Below are 15,246 nucleotides of genomic sequence, written 5' to 3' on the forward strand. Positions count from 1 at the left end.
CCATCTGCCTACATCATACTGCTCCTTCAAGAATTGCTAAAACAAACAAAAAACATTTAAAAAAATTTCACATATGCACTACAAAGTGCGGCTCTGTCACATAAAATTTATGAATGCATATCTGAAATTACTGCTGAAGTGTGTTAGGTTTACATTTTAGAAACCACTTTTTAGAAAATTCAAATAAATTAGAGGCAGCGGAATAAAACTATTCCACAAAATCTACAAAGTAAGTTTAATTTACAGAAGATGTTTATGTGAATTTCCTCTGCAGTGTATAGTCATTGTATTTGACTTAAATATATTTTGTATATTATGAAAACAATTATAACAAAGTGTTCTTTACTCTCATTACTTAAAAAAAAAACAGAAATGAAAATGCTAAAACTGTTTCTATGCTTAATAATTACCAATATTTAAAAACATTGTTGTCTCTTCTTCCTGCACAGCTGGCCGCTAACAGCTGCTTCAGCAGCAATAAATTAGCACAAATCAGAAACAGCACCCTCTCAGCTTTACAAATTGTTTAAAAGCTGCAAATTACACCTGACACTAACATAGAGACTAAAGCAAATGAATGTGATCCAGTTAAGCTGGTGTTGAAGTCTTTCCCCCCACTGTAAGCACGAATGTCACAACTGCCTCCCACACTGGGGAAGCTTCACACAAATGGCGAGGCTTTGAAAATCCAGATGGAGAGGGAGAGAGAGGCAACATCAGTTTAGGTCATGACCTGGAACTAATTTTGTGAATTAGCTTGATTTTGATGGCCTTGTGTTTCAGAATGTGGATTGCAGCACAAGGATATACATGTGCATCTGAATTCCAGAAGTGAGCAGAGTGTTATCCTAGTTGTCTGTAAATTCAGTTTTGTCCACTTACAAATTTAACTTTTTTGTTACACTTACTAAGGTTGGGTGATTCACTGCTGTTCTGCTTTTTCTCTATTTGTGAACAATTTCTCTCACTGGGGTTTGCTGGTGATCCAAAGCCACCTATTCCAGGTTGATAGATGCCAATGACTGTTCTTCATCTAACCTGGAATTTCTTTAGATCAGTGGAAAATGTGTCTATTTTTATTATCTCTTTGCTACAGAGTCTAGAGAAGTAATTTTTTGTTCGTACAGGCAGTCTCACTCAGGCTTGATCCCGACAGTAATTTTGGAGGTAATTTTGATCATTTTTCTCCTTAAAAAATGCAATAAATTTAGATTTATTTGGGTTATATTGTGTAGTATGAAACCTTGTTTGATAATTTGAAACATTTACATGGGACAGAAAAGCAAAAACCAAAGCACTGCATGAAGGAATCCTGCACCTCAACATTTGACCCATCCAATTAAACGTCTTCTAAGGTAAACATCACATCTGTTATTGTCTGTCACAATGTTTTTTCAGGCCATGCCTCTCAATCTTCAGTCATTTTTCTTTTTTCCCAGTGATAAAACAGAAAACCCACAGCATGTCGAACCAGAGATCCGATCTGTGCACAAAAACATTGGAGGAGGGGAAAGCTCTTTTATTGACGTGCATTCTACATCTACACACACTTGCACAAAGACATGTATACATTTCTGTCTATAAGAGCTAAGACAGAGCGTATTATTACATCGTTCCCTGGTGATTTTACTCTTTAACGGTGTCCTTATTTTACTGAGGCGCTGTTCAATGAGCCACGCTTTACAGCAGCAACACACAGTCCAGATTTAAAATTCAACGCTAACAAAAGGCCCCGCTCATCAATCAATCTTGATTTTCCTGTCCTGATTCCATCATCCTTTAAGTGTCACGCGGCTCCTCTTCCTCTCCCTCTTTTCATTTCTTACCTCCCTAATTTTCCCAAACAGTGTTTCTCCGTCTCCATGCGGCTTGCACACCTGTCTTCATCTCCTACAAGTCATATTGGTGGATGTGCCTCTATCAAGATCAGCGATGACCATTAAAGAATAACAGATGTGTTTTTCTGCAACCCGGACTCTAATTGAACTATGTATTTCCAGGAAGCATTAGGCATGTATGCCACATACACCAAATGTGCTGTATCAGTAAACCCTCACTTCTCATTTCCCTGATCTTCTGAGTTCTCCATCTCCTCTAAATGACTTAGATAGATACGGCCTCCTACATTCTAAATACACATCCCCGTCCACCTATCATAGTTTCCACCTGCCTCCTCTTTGAACTGTCTCTCTTCTTTTCCTGATCTACACCATAACCTGCACACATGCAAAAGTTCATATGTGACCAACCTGCCTTTATGTCTCATCTTGAAATAAAATCGTTCGCTCATCTCTTTGATCACTAGCCATCCTGGTTAAATAGCAGGTAGTAAAGTGCTTGGAGGTGCCTGGAGGTTAGCGATAGAAAGTTCATCTGCACTACTGCTCTGCCGCAACAACACTGAACGCTCGCTGCTCAAAATTACGATTCAGGGCGTTGAAGCTGCCTATCCTCCTGTTAAGTCAATAAATCATAGCATCTTTCGCTCTCATGTTTTCTAAGCAGGCAAAGATAAGCTCACTGACCTTCGGGACTCAGGTTATCTAGGTAGAACAGGTGAACATGAACACCAAAATATAAAATAAACTGTATGTTTCACTTGCTCTGATAGCAATACATTGATAGTATAAAAAATATTTAAGGTGTATAGTTGTGGAGTCAACAGATATGTTAGCTTTGACTAGATCAAGAATATTAAAGTCTATAATATAATTTATTTATTTTTTTTCAAATTGAGCATTTACAAACTTTGAAGGCCCGAATACATTGCAACCAAAGAAATACTTGCTTTGAACACATTTTAAAAATAAATTTAAAGTTATTACTATCTTAAAAAATGCAACACTGACATGCTGAGCAAGTGAAATTTAATCTCAGCTGTTACCTTTATGATAAGAGTGAACCTCTGATACAAGTCTCTGCTGATTGGTTTCAGAACGCGCAACTCTGCAGTGGTCCGGTTCAGGGAGAAATACTCTGAATATGTGTTTGGTTGACCTGCAAAAAGCAAAAAGGCAACACCAGCAACATCAGAGTAAACATTCAAAGTACAAGTCATGACATAGGTGACCCAGAAGGACCCTTTTTTTCAATAAAGGTTTCTAAGGAACCTACCAACCAAGATGTAATAAAGAATGCCAGGTCTCTCCGATGGGGGCTGGATGTTCCTGTCCATGTCCACAGCACGGATAGGTGGGGTCACATTCAGTGGGTTCAGTTTAATCTGCATCAAAGGAGAAGATGGGAGTCAGAATCAAGATGAAAAATAGATGTAATAAAATACAGTTAGGAACAAAATCCTCCATAACCCTGGCAAATATAGATTTAAAGAAATCCGTTAATTTAACCAACATGTTTCATCTAACTGGAAGTAAAATTTACACTGTGAAGTGACCCGGCAACAATCCCAACTAGAATTTTTTACAGAATCTGTGAAGGCTCATAATCAAAGTTGATCCTAAAATACCAGCAGAAGCATGCAAGAAGCTCTTCGGCAACTATAAAAAGGGCTTGACTGTTATAATGCAAATAAAAGTTAATCCATAAATTAACTACCAAACAGACTGGTGTTATTATGACAGTAAAGGGGTTAAAGTGTGCCATTTTTATTCAAATGTAGAGGTTTTATATGTTTTTTGCTGTTGTTTGTTTTGTTTTTTTAAATTGAGATACCTTTTAATTTTTTATTAAAGAAATAAATTATTGGTTGAATGGACATTTTCATTTAAATGTGTCTACAATTTACTTAAACGTTAAATAAATAAAGATAATTAAAAAGTAAATGTACAATACCTCTGCAAGTAGTTTGTCATCATTGGGCCCTTAAAAAAATTTCTATGCAGTACCATGTAAATAAATAAATGAAAAAAATCTTTCCAGGTTATTGGGCACATCATAAGCACAACCAGGTAACCTTGATAGTGGCACTCTTCAGTATGGACACAGTGACTGAGAAAAGTTTCACTTTGAATCTGACTTTTGCCCCAGCGTAGAACTGAAGTTGTTGAATGTATTACTCTTTGGTTGATTACTCTTACAGATTAATCAATCTAAAAGATGAGATTAAAAAAACAAAAAGAAAATAAATTGGTGAGAAAATTCTGATAACCTCAAACATAAGTCAATGTTGGTTTTATTTTTGGCAGTAATAATCAACCAGATAAGTTGATTATCTGCAATGTCATACAACACTTTTGGAGCAGTTTCTCATCACCACATTCCTCAATGTGCCTAACAGTAATGTACATCAAGGATATTATGTTATAATGATTTTGGCTACTTCCCCTGCTCCTGCATACAGCTAAGCACATATTTACTGCAGTTCCACCTCCGCACTAATGCACTAACATATGGTTAAGAGAAAAAATGTTGAGTACTCTGCATTAAAGAATTTCTCTCCTCATGTGAAATGCCTCCATGTTGCTGCTACAGTATGTGCAAGCATAAAAAAAAAAAGCCTGTGACGAACCTCCTTAGCAGACAGAGACAAGGCAAGGAGCTCTGTGGTAAAAGACCTCCTCCCTGAGGGGGTATATTTATATCTTTCAGCTCTGGAGTAATCCTTACACCCCTCACCAATCAGCCCTCTCGCTTTTACAATGTATGGAGGTGTACTAAATCAAATCCCCCTAGCTCTGCACAATGATGATTAGCTATAATACCCTCCTCCAGCAGTCATTATCCAGGGGACTCCACAGCCCACACTGTATCCCCCCAGGACAAAAAATAAATACGGATCAACTTAATATTGCCTGTCTCCCCATTGTGATTAATTGTATTCACTCATCAATTACGAGAAGACAAATCCCCCAGTGGACAGACATGTTAGTATAACGATTACAACAGAACGGAGAGGAGACTGAAATAAAATTTGAATGAGAACTGCAAAGCTTGCGTTGGTCACTCATCTTACATGCTCCAAAGAAATCAAGAACCTGTTCTGGGTGCTTAACAAAGATGATTGGCTTCAATACACTGATGGACCAGTTAGCTAGGGAGTATATTCCAGCATGCATATGAATACTGTATGTATGTCAAAAGGTAACAGTGTCTTTAACATCTATCAGCATGAACCTACAACTCCTATATAGATTTGAAGTAAAAATAACATTACATGGGAGGAAATGTCAACATTCTTAAAATCGACAATAATAATAAAAAAGTGGAACAGGGGTTCATTGATCAATATTCTTCAATATTAGGGGTAATTTTATTTAACATCTATTCCTTCTCTTCTTTCTCACTTGAAAATGTCTTCTAATTTAGTCTACCGTGTTTCTAGGGTTTTAGCTTCCTTGCCTTGGTAAAACTGTCCAAAAATTCTCCCTTAAATAGAAATTCTGTGGCCAAAACCAATAAACCAATCCTCCACTCCAACTGAGGTGACACAAGAGGATATGTGTTGACAATTAGGGAACCTGAAAGGTGCATAATGAGAGATACCCAAGTAGACTAAATTTGAAGGTGATGACAGTTGTGTCTCTGTCTTCTTCTCACCGGTTCAGTAAATTCAGGGATAGCAGCACGATAGGTGAGTGGGTTGCAGTCACGGGTGTTGTTCACCAAAATGCAAGGCAGAAACATGGGACCCAGGTCATCTCCATCTAAGATATCCACAGTCAGAGTTGTGGTAGCGGTGAGTCTGTTTGGTGGGTAAGGAGCACGGTCCTGGTGGGGAAAAAATAGAAATTAACTCCTCGACATTGATCCAAACAATCCTTTAACATACAAAAATAATCCATTGTTCATCATCTTCTGCCCAATCCACTTCAAGCTAATGCCGTGTTCTGCTTTGCTCTATGGGGGTCGTTTGTGAAGAAATGTGAGGTCAAATGGTGCCAAGCTTGGCGTGGTTGAGTGATGTTATTATGTAAAACTTACATTTCAACAATGATATCATTGCTCATAGTCTGTCAAACATTTTGTTGAGGAAAACAACTCAGAGAAAACATCCAGGAACAGAGCTGTTCTCAAGGAAGCTTCCCTGTTGAAATAAATCTGCTTTGCAGCAGGAGTTAAAAAAAAAGACTAATCAGCACAGCTTTTCAAAGATTTACCTTTTCACTATAAATGAACCCTTGACACAAGTGGAGCAAAGATTGATCATATTACTTCCTTGCATTCTGTAATTTGACAAGTACATGTCAAATTCAACAGTTTAGTCAGGTAACCATTGCCAGCTAAGAAGAGAGACATGTAAAAGTGGCTGAATGCTAAATTAATATCAGTGGGGCTGAGCAGCTATCCATTCTTCTGAAAATATTGATGAGCATAAAGCGTAAGGAAAGTATAATGATGCTTTCTGTCTCCCTCAGAAGTCAAAGATGGGAATAAGGTCCCATTCCAATAGATATTGTTCCAGCTGCAAGACAGAAACCAATGTGTTCAGTTTGTTGCTGAACTAAATGACCGGGCTTGTTACTATTACTATGAGAATATAAGATGACCACAATGTTGCACAATGGGTGTATTGATTGACCGTAACACAATTACTGCATAATGTTTTCACACATAGTGTATCATCCTCTTCATCGCTTGTTTCTGAGTGATTTAATGAGGTGAAAACTGAAAAGAGCTGTTGAATATTATCAATATGGGGATAACGGGATACAAAAATAACTTTTCAGGTTGCATCTTGGTTTTGCAGCCGCAAACATTTCTACATTTCTTTGAAGTCAAACAAAGAAGTGCATAAAAATAAAGTAAGAGAAAACATCATGACCACACTTTTTTCTTCCACCAATTAATATCTCTGCTACACCAATAGCCAGCTTCATTAGCGATGGTCTTTTGCAGCTCACCCTTCTTATGAAGAATGTCAATCACTGCTCAAAAACTTGAGCTAAACAATTGAAATGCACTTTTTGAATATATTCTAATTTATTGAGATGCACCAGTCAGCCAAAGCTGAGGAAGACATCTTGAATATTATAAAACAATTGTATTCAAAAATACCTGTAAGCATAAAGGTTAGTTCACTTACACTGGCTCGGACCAATACCAGGTAGCGAGTTTTGTCCTCGTAGTTTAGCCTCCCAGCCAGGAGAATAATTCCTGAAAGTGTGTTCCCAACCCTTACTGTGTTGTTAGATACCTTAAAATGAAAAAAAGAAAGCAAAGTAGGGTGATAAATCAGAAATTCTGATGAAATTACAGCAGCTTAAAAGGTCCTTAATCTGCTCTAACTTGTCCATATACCGGATCATTGGGATTGTAAAGGATGCTGTATTCTATTTGTCCATTGGGCCCGTCATCAATGTCTGTCGCACCATTATTTCCTGAAAAGCCGCTGAAAATGGTAGTTCCAACTGGCGTGAGCTGAAAAAAAAAATAAAAAAAAGTGGGAGAGAAGGAAAAGAATAAAAATCACCTCATGAAGCTTCCTCTGGGCAGAACATGAGCTTACAGGAGAGAGCTATCTTATTCAACCAGCACTATTGCCACTCTATCCCATTAATACAGAAAAATAAAAATAAAAAAGGGAAATGTAGCAGTCAGCAGCAGTCTGAAGGCTTTCGTGCGCCACTGACAGAATAACAAAACCTAAGTATGAGAACCACTGCTGTTCCCCAGAGCCCTGAGCAAAGTCCACAGGACCAGGCAGCAGGCAAGAAATGTTGTTCAGGGAAGTTGACAGCAATGTAGAATGACTCACTATACTGTTGGGGTAGCTGCAGATGGCAACATTAACAAAGTGTGACAGAAATTTTGAACTTGCAATGCACAAAAGCACTGAAAGCACTGTGAGGAGTAACAACTGCAGAGCTCTGCAGGGAGCTATATTTGATCTCAAAAACATAACTTCAAAGACTAAAGATTCACTTTCTAACTACTAGTTATATCAGCAGGTCAAAATGTACTGAAAAAGTACTGCTAGTAGAACATACATATTTACAATATGAGAAGAAGCTCCTGTAGTGCACGTCGCTAATGTGCAAAATTATTTGCTAATAGCAACTTGTCCATAACCAAAACTAGAAAAAAAATACAATTATTTGCATGAAAGGAAATGAGCTAAAAAAAATCATATGAACACAGGTGCATCTCCATGAATTAGAATATTATCAGAAGTTAATTTATTTCTCAATTTAAAAAGAAATAATAATAATAATAATAATAATTATTATTATTATTATTATTATTATTATTATTATTATTATTATTATTATTATTGTTTTTATTTCTAATAAAACCCCATGTTAAGTTAAAAAAATTACTTGAGGTCCAAAGGAAACAAAATTTTGTGAAGAAAATTCCATACTACTACTGTAAGTGTTAAAGACTCAAAATTTGGTTGAATTTTTTTTTTGTTAGTGTGGGCGCCACAATCATCTTGAAACAAAAACTCTTTTTTTTAAACCACAGTTTCTTTCTTCCATTTAACTTTCTCTTTACATATAACTCTGTGAACATTTTAGCAACCACCTTTTCTACCTTACTTTTCTTGGAGGGTTTCAATGACAGTTTGCTGGACAATTGTTGAGCCAGCAGTCTTCCCCATAGCAGTGTAAGCCATAACGTGGCCACAACGTGATATTTCCGTATATACGGATATTTGTTTTCGTTTGTCTTGCATAACACTGACAATTTGTGAGAAACTGTATTTTGTATTTTTGATGAGATGTGTACCATGATTATCTTATTGGTCCATACAATATAAACAATTTACACTTTGTATATAGTAAGTGTATATAGAAATAAATCAACTTTCGAATGGCTACCCAGTTCATTGGGATCCATCTGTATCCATGCAGATTAATAAAATGTTTATATTTTAAAGGAAACCAAAAGGATTTGAGTCTGTTGTTGGATTTTTATGTAGAATTTTGTTTCTTCATACTTGACATCTCTCTATTCAATAATCAATTGACACCAGCGGGTTAAGGTAAGAAGCACTCAGTGTATGTTGGAATTTAAAATTCTCTGACAAACTCAAAAAAATGAAAAAGAAAATTCTGGCCAACGGCAATATAAATGACAGTAGTATATTCCTGGATCCTTTTCAAGAACTCCATGACTGAGCTGAAACAAATTTATTGGACAGATGTTAAAGCAAAATTGGTTCACTATATTTGTGCATATTGTTTTGTTTATTTATTTAGGTTTATTGAAATATGTCTATGCATGCAGAGCAAGAACTGCTCCGTTACCTCATTTATTGAAACATAGTAGCGTGGCTGCTGAAACTGGGGGCTGTTGTCATTCTTGTCCCTCACAACAATTCGAACTTCGTGTAAAATAACCGTACCAACCAGCTCATTGGTGCATTGGACCTGAACCACAATCGTTGTGATGTAATTAGGTGGCTGCAAGACAGGAAAGAAAGACAAAAAAAAAAAAATTTAGTCGTTGCACTGATCTAATTTGTTGTTCTTGGCAAGAAAATTTATTTCATGAGAAAATATTATCATATTTTCTTAGATTGTTAACTGTCTAAACACAAAGCACATCTCTAGAATGCAGAAGAGACCACTGAGAGTCCCAAATTATTTTAAAATATTTCTGGTAAAAATGATGTTCTGTTAGGATGTAAATAGAAAGCACTAGCCTGTTATATTAACAACAGTATTTGTCAGTCATAATGTAAACTTAGCAACAGAGGTTAATGTGCCCTTTAATTAAAGCATCAAGTTATATCTCAACCTAACCTCTTCATTTGTAGTGTAGTGTGTGTTGTAATTTCTCCAATTGATCTTTCTGAGCGTTCCCATCAATAGCATAACATAAAATCCACCTCACTGCACTTAGTGCATTTAATCTAACCACTAGCCTTAAAATGGTCTTTAATGTGCTAACTGCTTTGCTTCCATCTCTCACATTCTAAACTGCACCATTCAGCCTGATCTATGTGAACAGCATTTTTTTATGTGCACCAACGAAAGATTAACCAAGCATATTATCCAAGATGCAGGTATGGATATTGGTCTGCATGGAGTCGTCAAATGACTGTAAACCTATTACAGTAATTATCTAATTCTAGGCAGAAAATGCTCTCAATTACTCCTAATTCTGTTGTAAAATAATTTATGACTTACTGCAAAAATAAACAGCAGCGAAATGCAATAAAGACCAATAATAAATAATAAACTGTCCAATTTAAGAACTGAAAATGACTATTATTGTTCTAAGCAGATTAAAAAGGTAAATGAAAACGTGTACGTCTCAGAAATGAAATGTTTTTGCTTAAAAGTGTCTTGACAAATTTTAACCTCTCCTGTACTCACATCTCTGTCCAGAATGCGCCCGGTGCTGTTGAGGTAAAGTCTCTGCCGTGATGGTTCCAGTATAACCCAGTAATCATAGTTGTCAAGTAGAGTCAGAGAGATGGTTCTGCCTGGGTCCTGGGCCCTGCCATTGATTTGCATGTTTTCCACCAAAACCGTACCTGTTCACACAGAAATGTATCCATTTAATGCAAGACACTTTACTTTTGTCATTTTATTTGAGGACCTGTTGATCAGTGAATATGTCAGCAGGACACTAATGACAATGCAGTTCATTTCAGTTTATTTATATAGCCCGAAGTCACAACAAATGTCATCTCAATGCTCTTTACAACACAAAAAAGCCAAATACATATAATCAAACCAATACAACAAAATCAAATTCAATCATAATTAGTATTATATAATAACATAGTTCCACTCTTTGGAGAAATCACTCCTTAAAGACAAGTATGTGGCAACACTGGAAAATTTAACAACACTTCTGTCAGGTGCTTTTAAGTGTGCATGTACAACCATTTTTAACTAGAAAAGTGGCAGCATTTTATGTGTTATATTTTATCACTGTAACATTTCCAAAAATGAAAACAACCGATTGTACAACCTTTTGGTAAACTTTGCAAAGAAAACCTTGAGGACGAATATTAAGATTTATCTCATGTGATCGTTCAGCGATTGGCCAATCATATGAAGATCATATGTCTTTCAAGTACTAGAAGACGTTGCAATTTTTTGTTTTTACATTATACACTTAGAATTAATTAATTACCAATGTTTGTAGGCTTTTTTGTTTACATAGGAAAAACTCAAAACTTTATCAGCTTACAGTAAATTTTCCCTGGCTCTTCTCATTCAAGTCGTGAGTTATTTTATTTACACACTGAATTCAGGTTAATAAAGTGCAACTGAAAATACCAAATTTAGAAGTTATATTCCAACTGACTTCCAGCAGTACCTCAATGAAAATTTAATGGCATGTGTAAACAGAGGGATGGTATAGCGAAAGTCTTCTTTCAGTATAACTTAAATATAAAAAGCTTGTCCACAGCTGTTTGTGTTTTGATTATCTCTCGGTTTCTTAGTTCTTTTTTGTTTCCTGTTCTTCATATTGTGGTTTAGACTCTTCGGCTTCTATTTGTCCTTATAGCGTTTTGTTAGTAAGACCCTCTAAATTTCCATTAAGTTTCTCCTGTATTCACTCTTCATCCTTTCCTCAGTTCACTACTTTCATGACTGATTTTTATGTTACTCATCACATCCCCACAGTATTTAACTTTCTTGGTTTCTTTCTCTCACTGCTGGATTCAACTTTTACTCCTGTCCTGCTTCCCCAGTGGTTTTTTGATGTGTCTCTAACTTCTTTGTTATTAAAATTATCATTCTACAGTACATTGTGCATCAATCAATTCTCTTTTTGTTGAGGTCATTTCAGTCGGGCTAAATAAAAAATATAATTTGTCTTGTTGCTGTTTGAGTCCTCAACATGCACTGATCACATATGCTAAGCATCCAGTCATTTTAAGAATGCCCATTTGTCCACTGCAAACAATGAAATCCCGGACATTATCATCAATTAATAAAATCGGACCAGACCGAACTTAAAAGTCGGACGCAATGCTATTAGCACCTAGCATTTGTCAATAACTCAGGTGGAAGTGAGAACATTGCACAACATAAATGATCACCTGGGTGAAACACAGTGTGCTAAGTAGTAAAACATTATTCAATGAAGCTTTGAGGCAGAGAATTTGCCCTGAGAAATTTTTATAATCAAGGTAGTCAAATCCTTTAAGGAATTGCAAAAGCCCCATTTTATAATGTATTATTTTGCTAGAAGTAGACATCAGATGATGGACTCACTCTTGTCAAAAGGATGGGCATATTCTGCAGTAATACTCAGACAGGCCATAGCGTCTGGTATGGTGTTTAAAAAATCAGTTTGTATGGTACTAATGGCCACAAGGAAAAAGCTATAACACCATAAAACGTCAATTCAAGTCAGAGCATGTTAATACTTTTATACCAAATTATAACACTACCATCTGAAAATGGATAAAATTGACCCACTGGACCAGGTAACACTTTGAAAATTCAATTTGTGGTAATCCTTCACAGTTCAAGTTTTTGTGAGCTCAAAGATGATATTCTGCATACTTTTACGAACATTCTCAGAGATGGTTGTGCATGAGAATCCCAGTAGATCAGCAGTTTTTGAAATATTTAGTCTACCCAGCTGGCACCAGCAACAAAACCACATTCCAAATCATTTTAGTGATTCTTTTGACCATGCTCTAGCTCGGTTTGATCATCATCAAGTCACATCCACCATACTCAAATGCTTAAATATATTGAGTTACTACCATATGATTGGCTGATTTGCTATTTGTGCGAACAAACACTTGGATATATGCACTAAGATCTAAAATTATGTTTAAGCTTACAATCGGAACCTTAAAAAAAACACAAACTAAGGCCCCACAGGCTGAACTAATCTATTGCATGTAAAACAGAGGATGCTGTTGTTTTAATGTGTTTTTTTAATTACAGACTTTAACATCTTGTGCTTCATAATTTCATAAAGCAGGTCTAACCATCAAGTCATTAGTCACTCTGACTCAGATCCTCAAGAAGGAGCACAGATGGTGGTGTGATGGACGCTCCCACATTGTAATTTAAAATCCCACGACTGCATTTTTATGCTTTTATTAATGACAGAGCTCCTTGTTTCAAGTAGTCAAGATGTGATGCATCTCTGCATGTTGTGATTGCAAGAACCAGTAATTATCTTTATCACTTGGACTCAACTGTATCTGAAAAATGGTTCTTCTGAAAATTTAATTTAAAAGTCAAAAGCGCCCCATGTTGCAAGTTCATTAATCTGAAACGCAGCTTTACATAAATATGACTGCCTCAGTAGCTCAAGAGCAAAACTACATCTTTTTTTCTCCCAAAGTCTAAGGTTGTAATTTAGAAGGTTGCTATTACAAAGGAAGGGAGAGAACCTCTTATTTCTCAAGTTAATTGAACAACAGTTTACCTGCTTTGACAGGCAATTCTACCACAGTTTGGCTACATCCTATCTCTGTTGTCCTCATCCTAGTCTGTTGTTAGGCGTTCTCTTGTCAAACATGGCTCCGTCCTATGTGCTGCTTTTATTGTACTTGTAAATAAGTAAAACCCTTTTAGTTGCCTGATACCCAGCCAGTTCCATTAATAGTTAGAGCAATTCTCTGATCTGGATTTCACAGAGTCTACAACCCAAAAAGACAGCACAGATGGCTTACATATATCCAAATATTATTATTTGCGGCATCCACCCATAACTGCACCAGAAAAAGAAAAAAAAATGGAGAACCACTTTCAGTTTCAGAGCAATGAAAGAATAATTATAATTAAAAAATCAGTACGTAGGATGGAGTTTTGTTTAAAAGAGGTTTAAATCGAATACATGAAAGGGTCTCTGTGTCACAAGAAAGAACATCAAATGTGTTTTCTCTCAGTCTGCCACTAGTCAGACGCATGTTATTGGGCTTATTGTTCAATAATTCTAGAATTAAACAGTTATAAAAATATAAAAGTAGAGATAAAGAAAAGAAAAAACAGGAAAAAAATAATACCTTTACACTAAAAAAATATAAGGTAATTTCAGTGAAGGTCTTGCTTCACTGTATAAATGAACCAATAAGACTAAAATGAATAAGAAAGAACAAATTAATGAAGTACACATGACATACTTGAAGGAAAATCTGTGTACTCACTTAATGTGCTGTTCGACCTGCAGGTATGGAAATGTAAGTTTGTTCGTCAGTCGAGAGGGCAAATGACTCAGAAAAGTTTGTGTTTAATTGCTTAATTTTACTTAAGACACATTTAATTAAGTTCCCTTTCTCTAAGTCATGTGTGACTGCTGTTCCTCAGGCATGCACTCAAACAAACATTAACAATACAAACTTGCACCAGCTGCCAAGGGACCTGGGAAGCAATACTAAAATAGGAATTTTGAATTCTGTTTAACCAAATGAGGAAAGATGTAATATTGTTGCCATCTTACCACTTGCCATATTGTCACATGTAATTGCATACTTATTTCAGTATTCCAATACTGATCATGCAACATTGAAAAAGCTGTCAGTCAGCAATATTTGAAGGTATAGCTGCTGTACTTATGACATAGATAATCAGAAAAATGTCAAAACACTTTTTATGAATATTTTAAATTAAAAATAAAATATATATTTATACAAATATGAATATAAACTGCCAAAGTTAGGGTAAAATCTCAAGGTTAAAATTGTGTTTGGTTAATTCATTTATTTATTTATTTTTAAGACAAAAATGCTCCTTGACATTAAGTCTTTTACTGTTGGAAATCCTGTTAAGTTTAGTCAAAGACTGTGAAGATAAAAGGTTGGCACTAGATGCAGAATGTGATCTTGATATCTTAATGCATAGAGTCTGCCTTCAACACTAACAGGTCTTGCTTTTACTGAGGGAGAATCTATCCCACGCCAGCAAACTACTTTCACAAAAAGCTGTGAGGCATTGGCAGAGAGGATTAGGCAAACCCACAAGTCACAGATTCAACTCTACTGCTCATCTCAGGGATGTGTTGATATTACAAAACTGCTCAGTGTAAGGGGAAATAAACTGGTCTTCCAACAGCACCAGATCTAATTCTAAAAAGCTTAGATAGAAGAAAAGTGAAACTGACCAAGCAGAAATCGCTTTACTTTTTGGACAAGATTTATATTCGTTGCACATGTAGTCATACTTTACAAGCATTTACTTTTTTTTTAAAAGATTGGGTTTTTTAAAATGCTGATATTGATTATTTAATCACAGACAAAATGACATGTTCAAAAATAATGCATTTAAACACACTGTGGAATGCAAATCTACATGCATTTGTGTATTTTAATTAGTAAATGTTAAATGTCCAATTGCAAGTAAATGAAGTACATAATGATCTGCGGACTAGTAGTGCTCACGTGTCAATGGAGGGGAGCAGGTGAGGAGCATTAAA

General features: G+C 35.9%; 1 protein-coding gene across 2 annotated transcripts in view; it reads right to left on the reverse strand.

The window, feature by feature from the left end:
- LOC114138396 (protocadherin-15-like) overlaps nt 1–15,246 on the reverse strand; it is a 175,653-nt gene that overhangs the window by 80,587 nt on the left and 79,820 nt on the right. For both annotated transcript variants that reach the window (XM_028007619.1, XM_028007618.1), the window contains 7 exons: nt 10,224–10,384; nt 9,150–9,305; nt 7,198–7,317; nt 6,983–7,093; nt 5,497–5,667; nt 3,115–3,223; nt 2,885–2,997 (listed from right to left, as the gene is read on the reverse strand). In XM_028007619.1, the coding sequence (XP_027863420.1) occupies nt 2,885–2,997; nt 3,115–3,223; nt 5,497–5,667; nt 6,983–7,093; nt 7,198–7,317; nt 9,150–9,305; nt 10,224–10,384 (941 nt within the window). The remainder of the gene's footprint in view (nt 1–2,884; nt 2,998–3,114; nt 3,224–5,496; nt 5,668–6,982; nt 7,094–7,197; nt 7,318–9,149; nt 9,306–10,223; nt 10,385–15,246) is intronic.

The sequence above is a fragment of the Xiphophorus couchianus genome, chromosome 22 (assembly GCF_001444195.1).
Source record: "Xiphophorus couchianus chromosome 22, X_couchianus-1.0, whole genome shotgun sequence".
Classification (NCBI taxonomy): domain Eukaryota; kingdom Metazoa; phylum Chordata; class Actinopteri; order Cyprinodontiformes; family Poeciliidae; genus Xiphophorus; species Xiphophorus couchianus.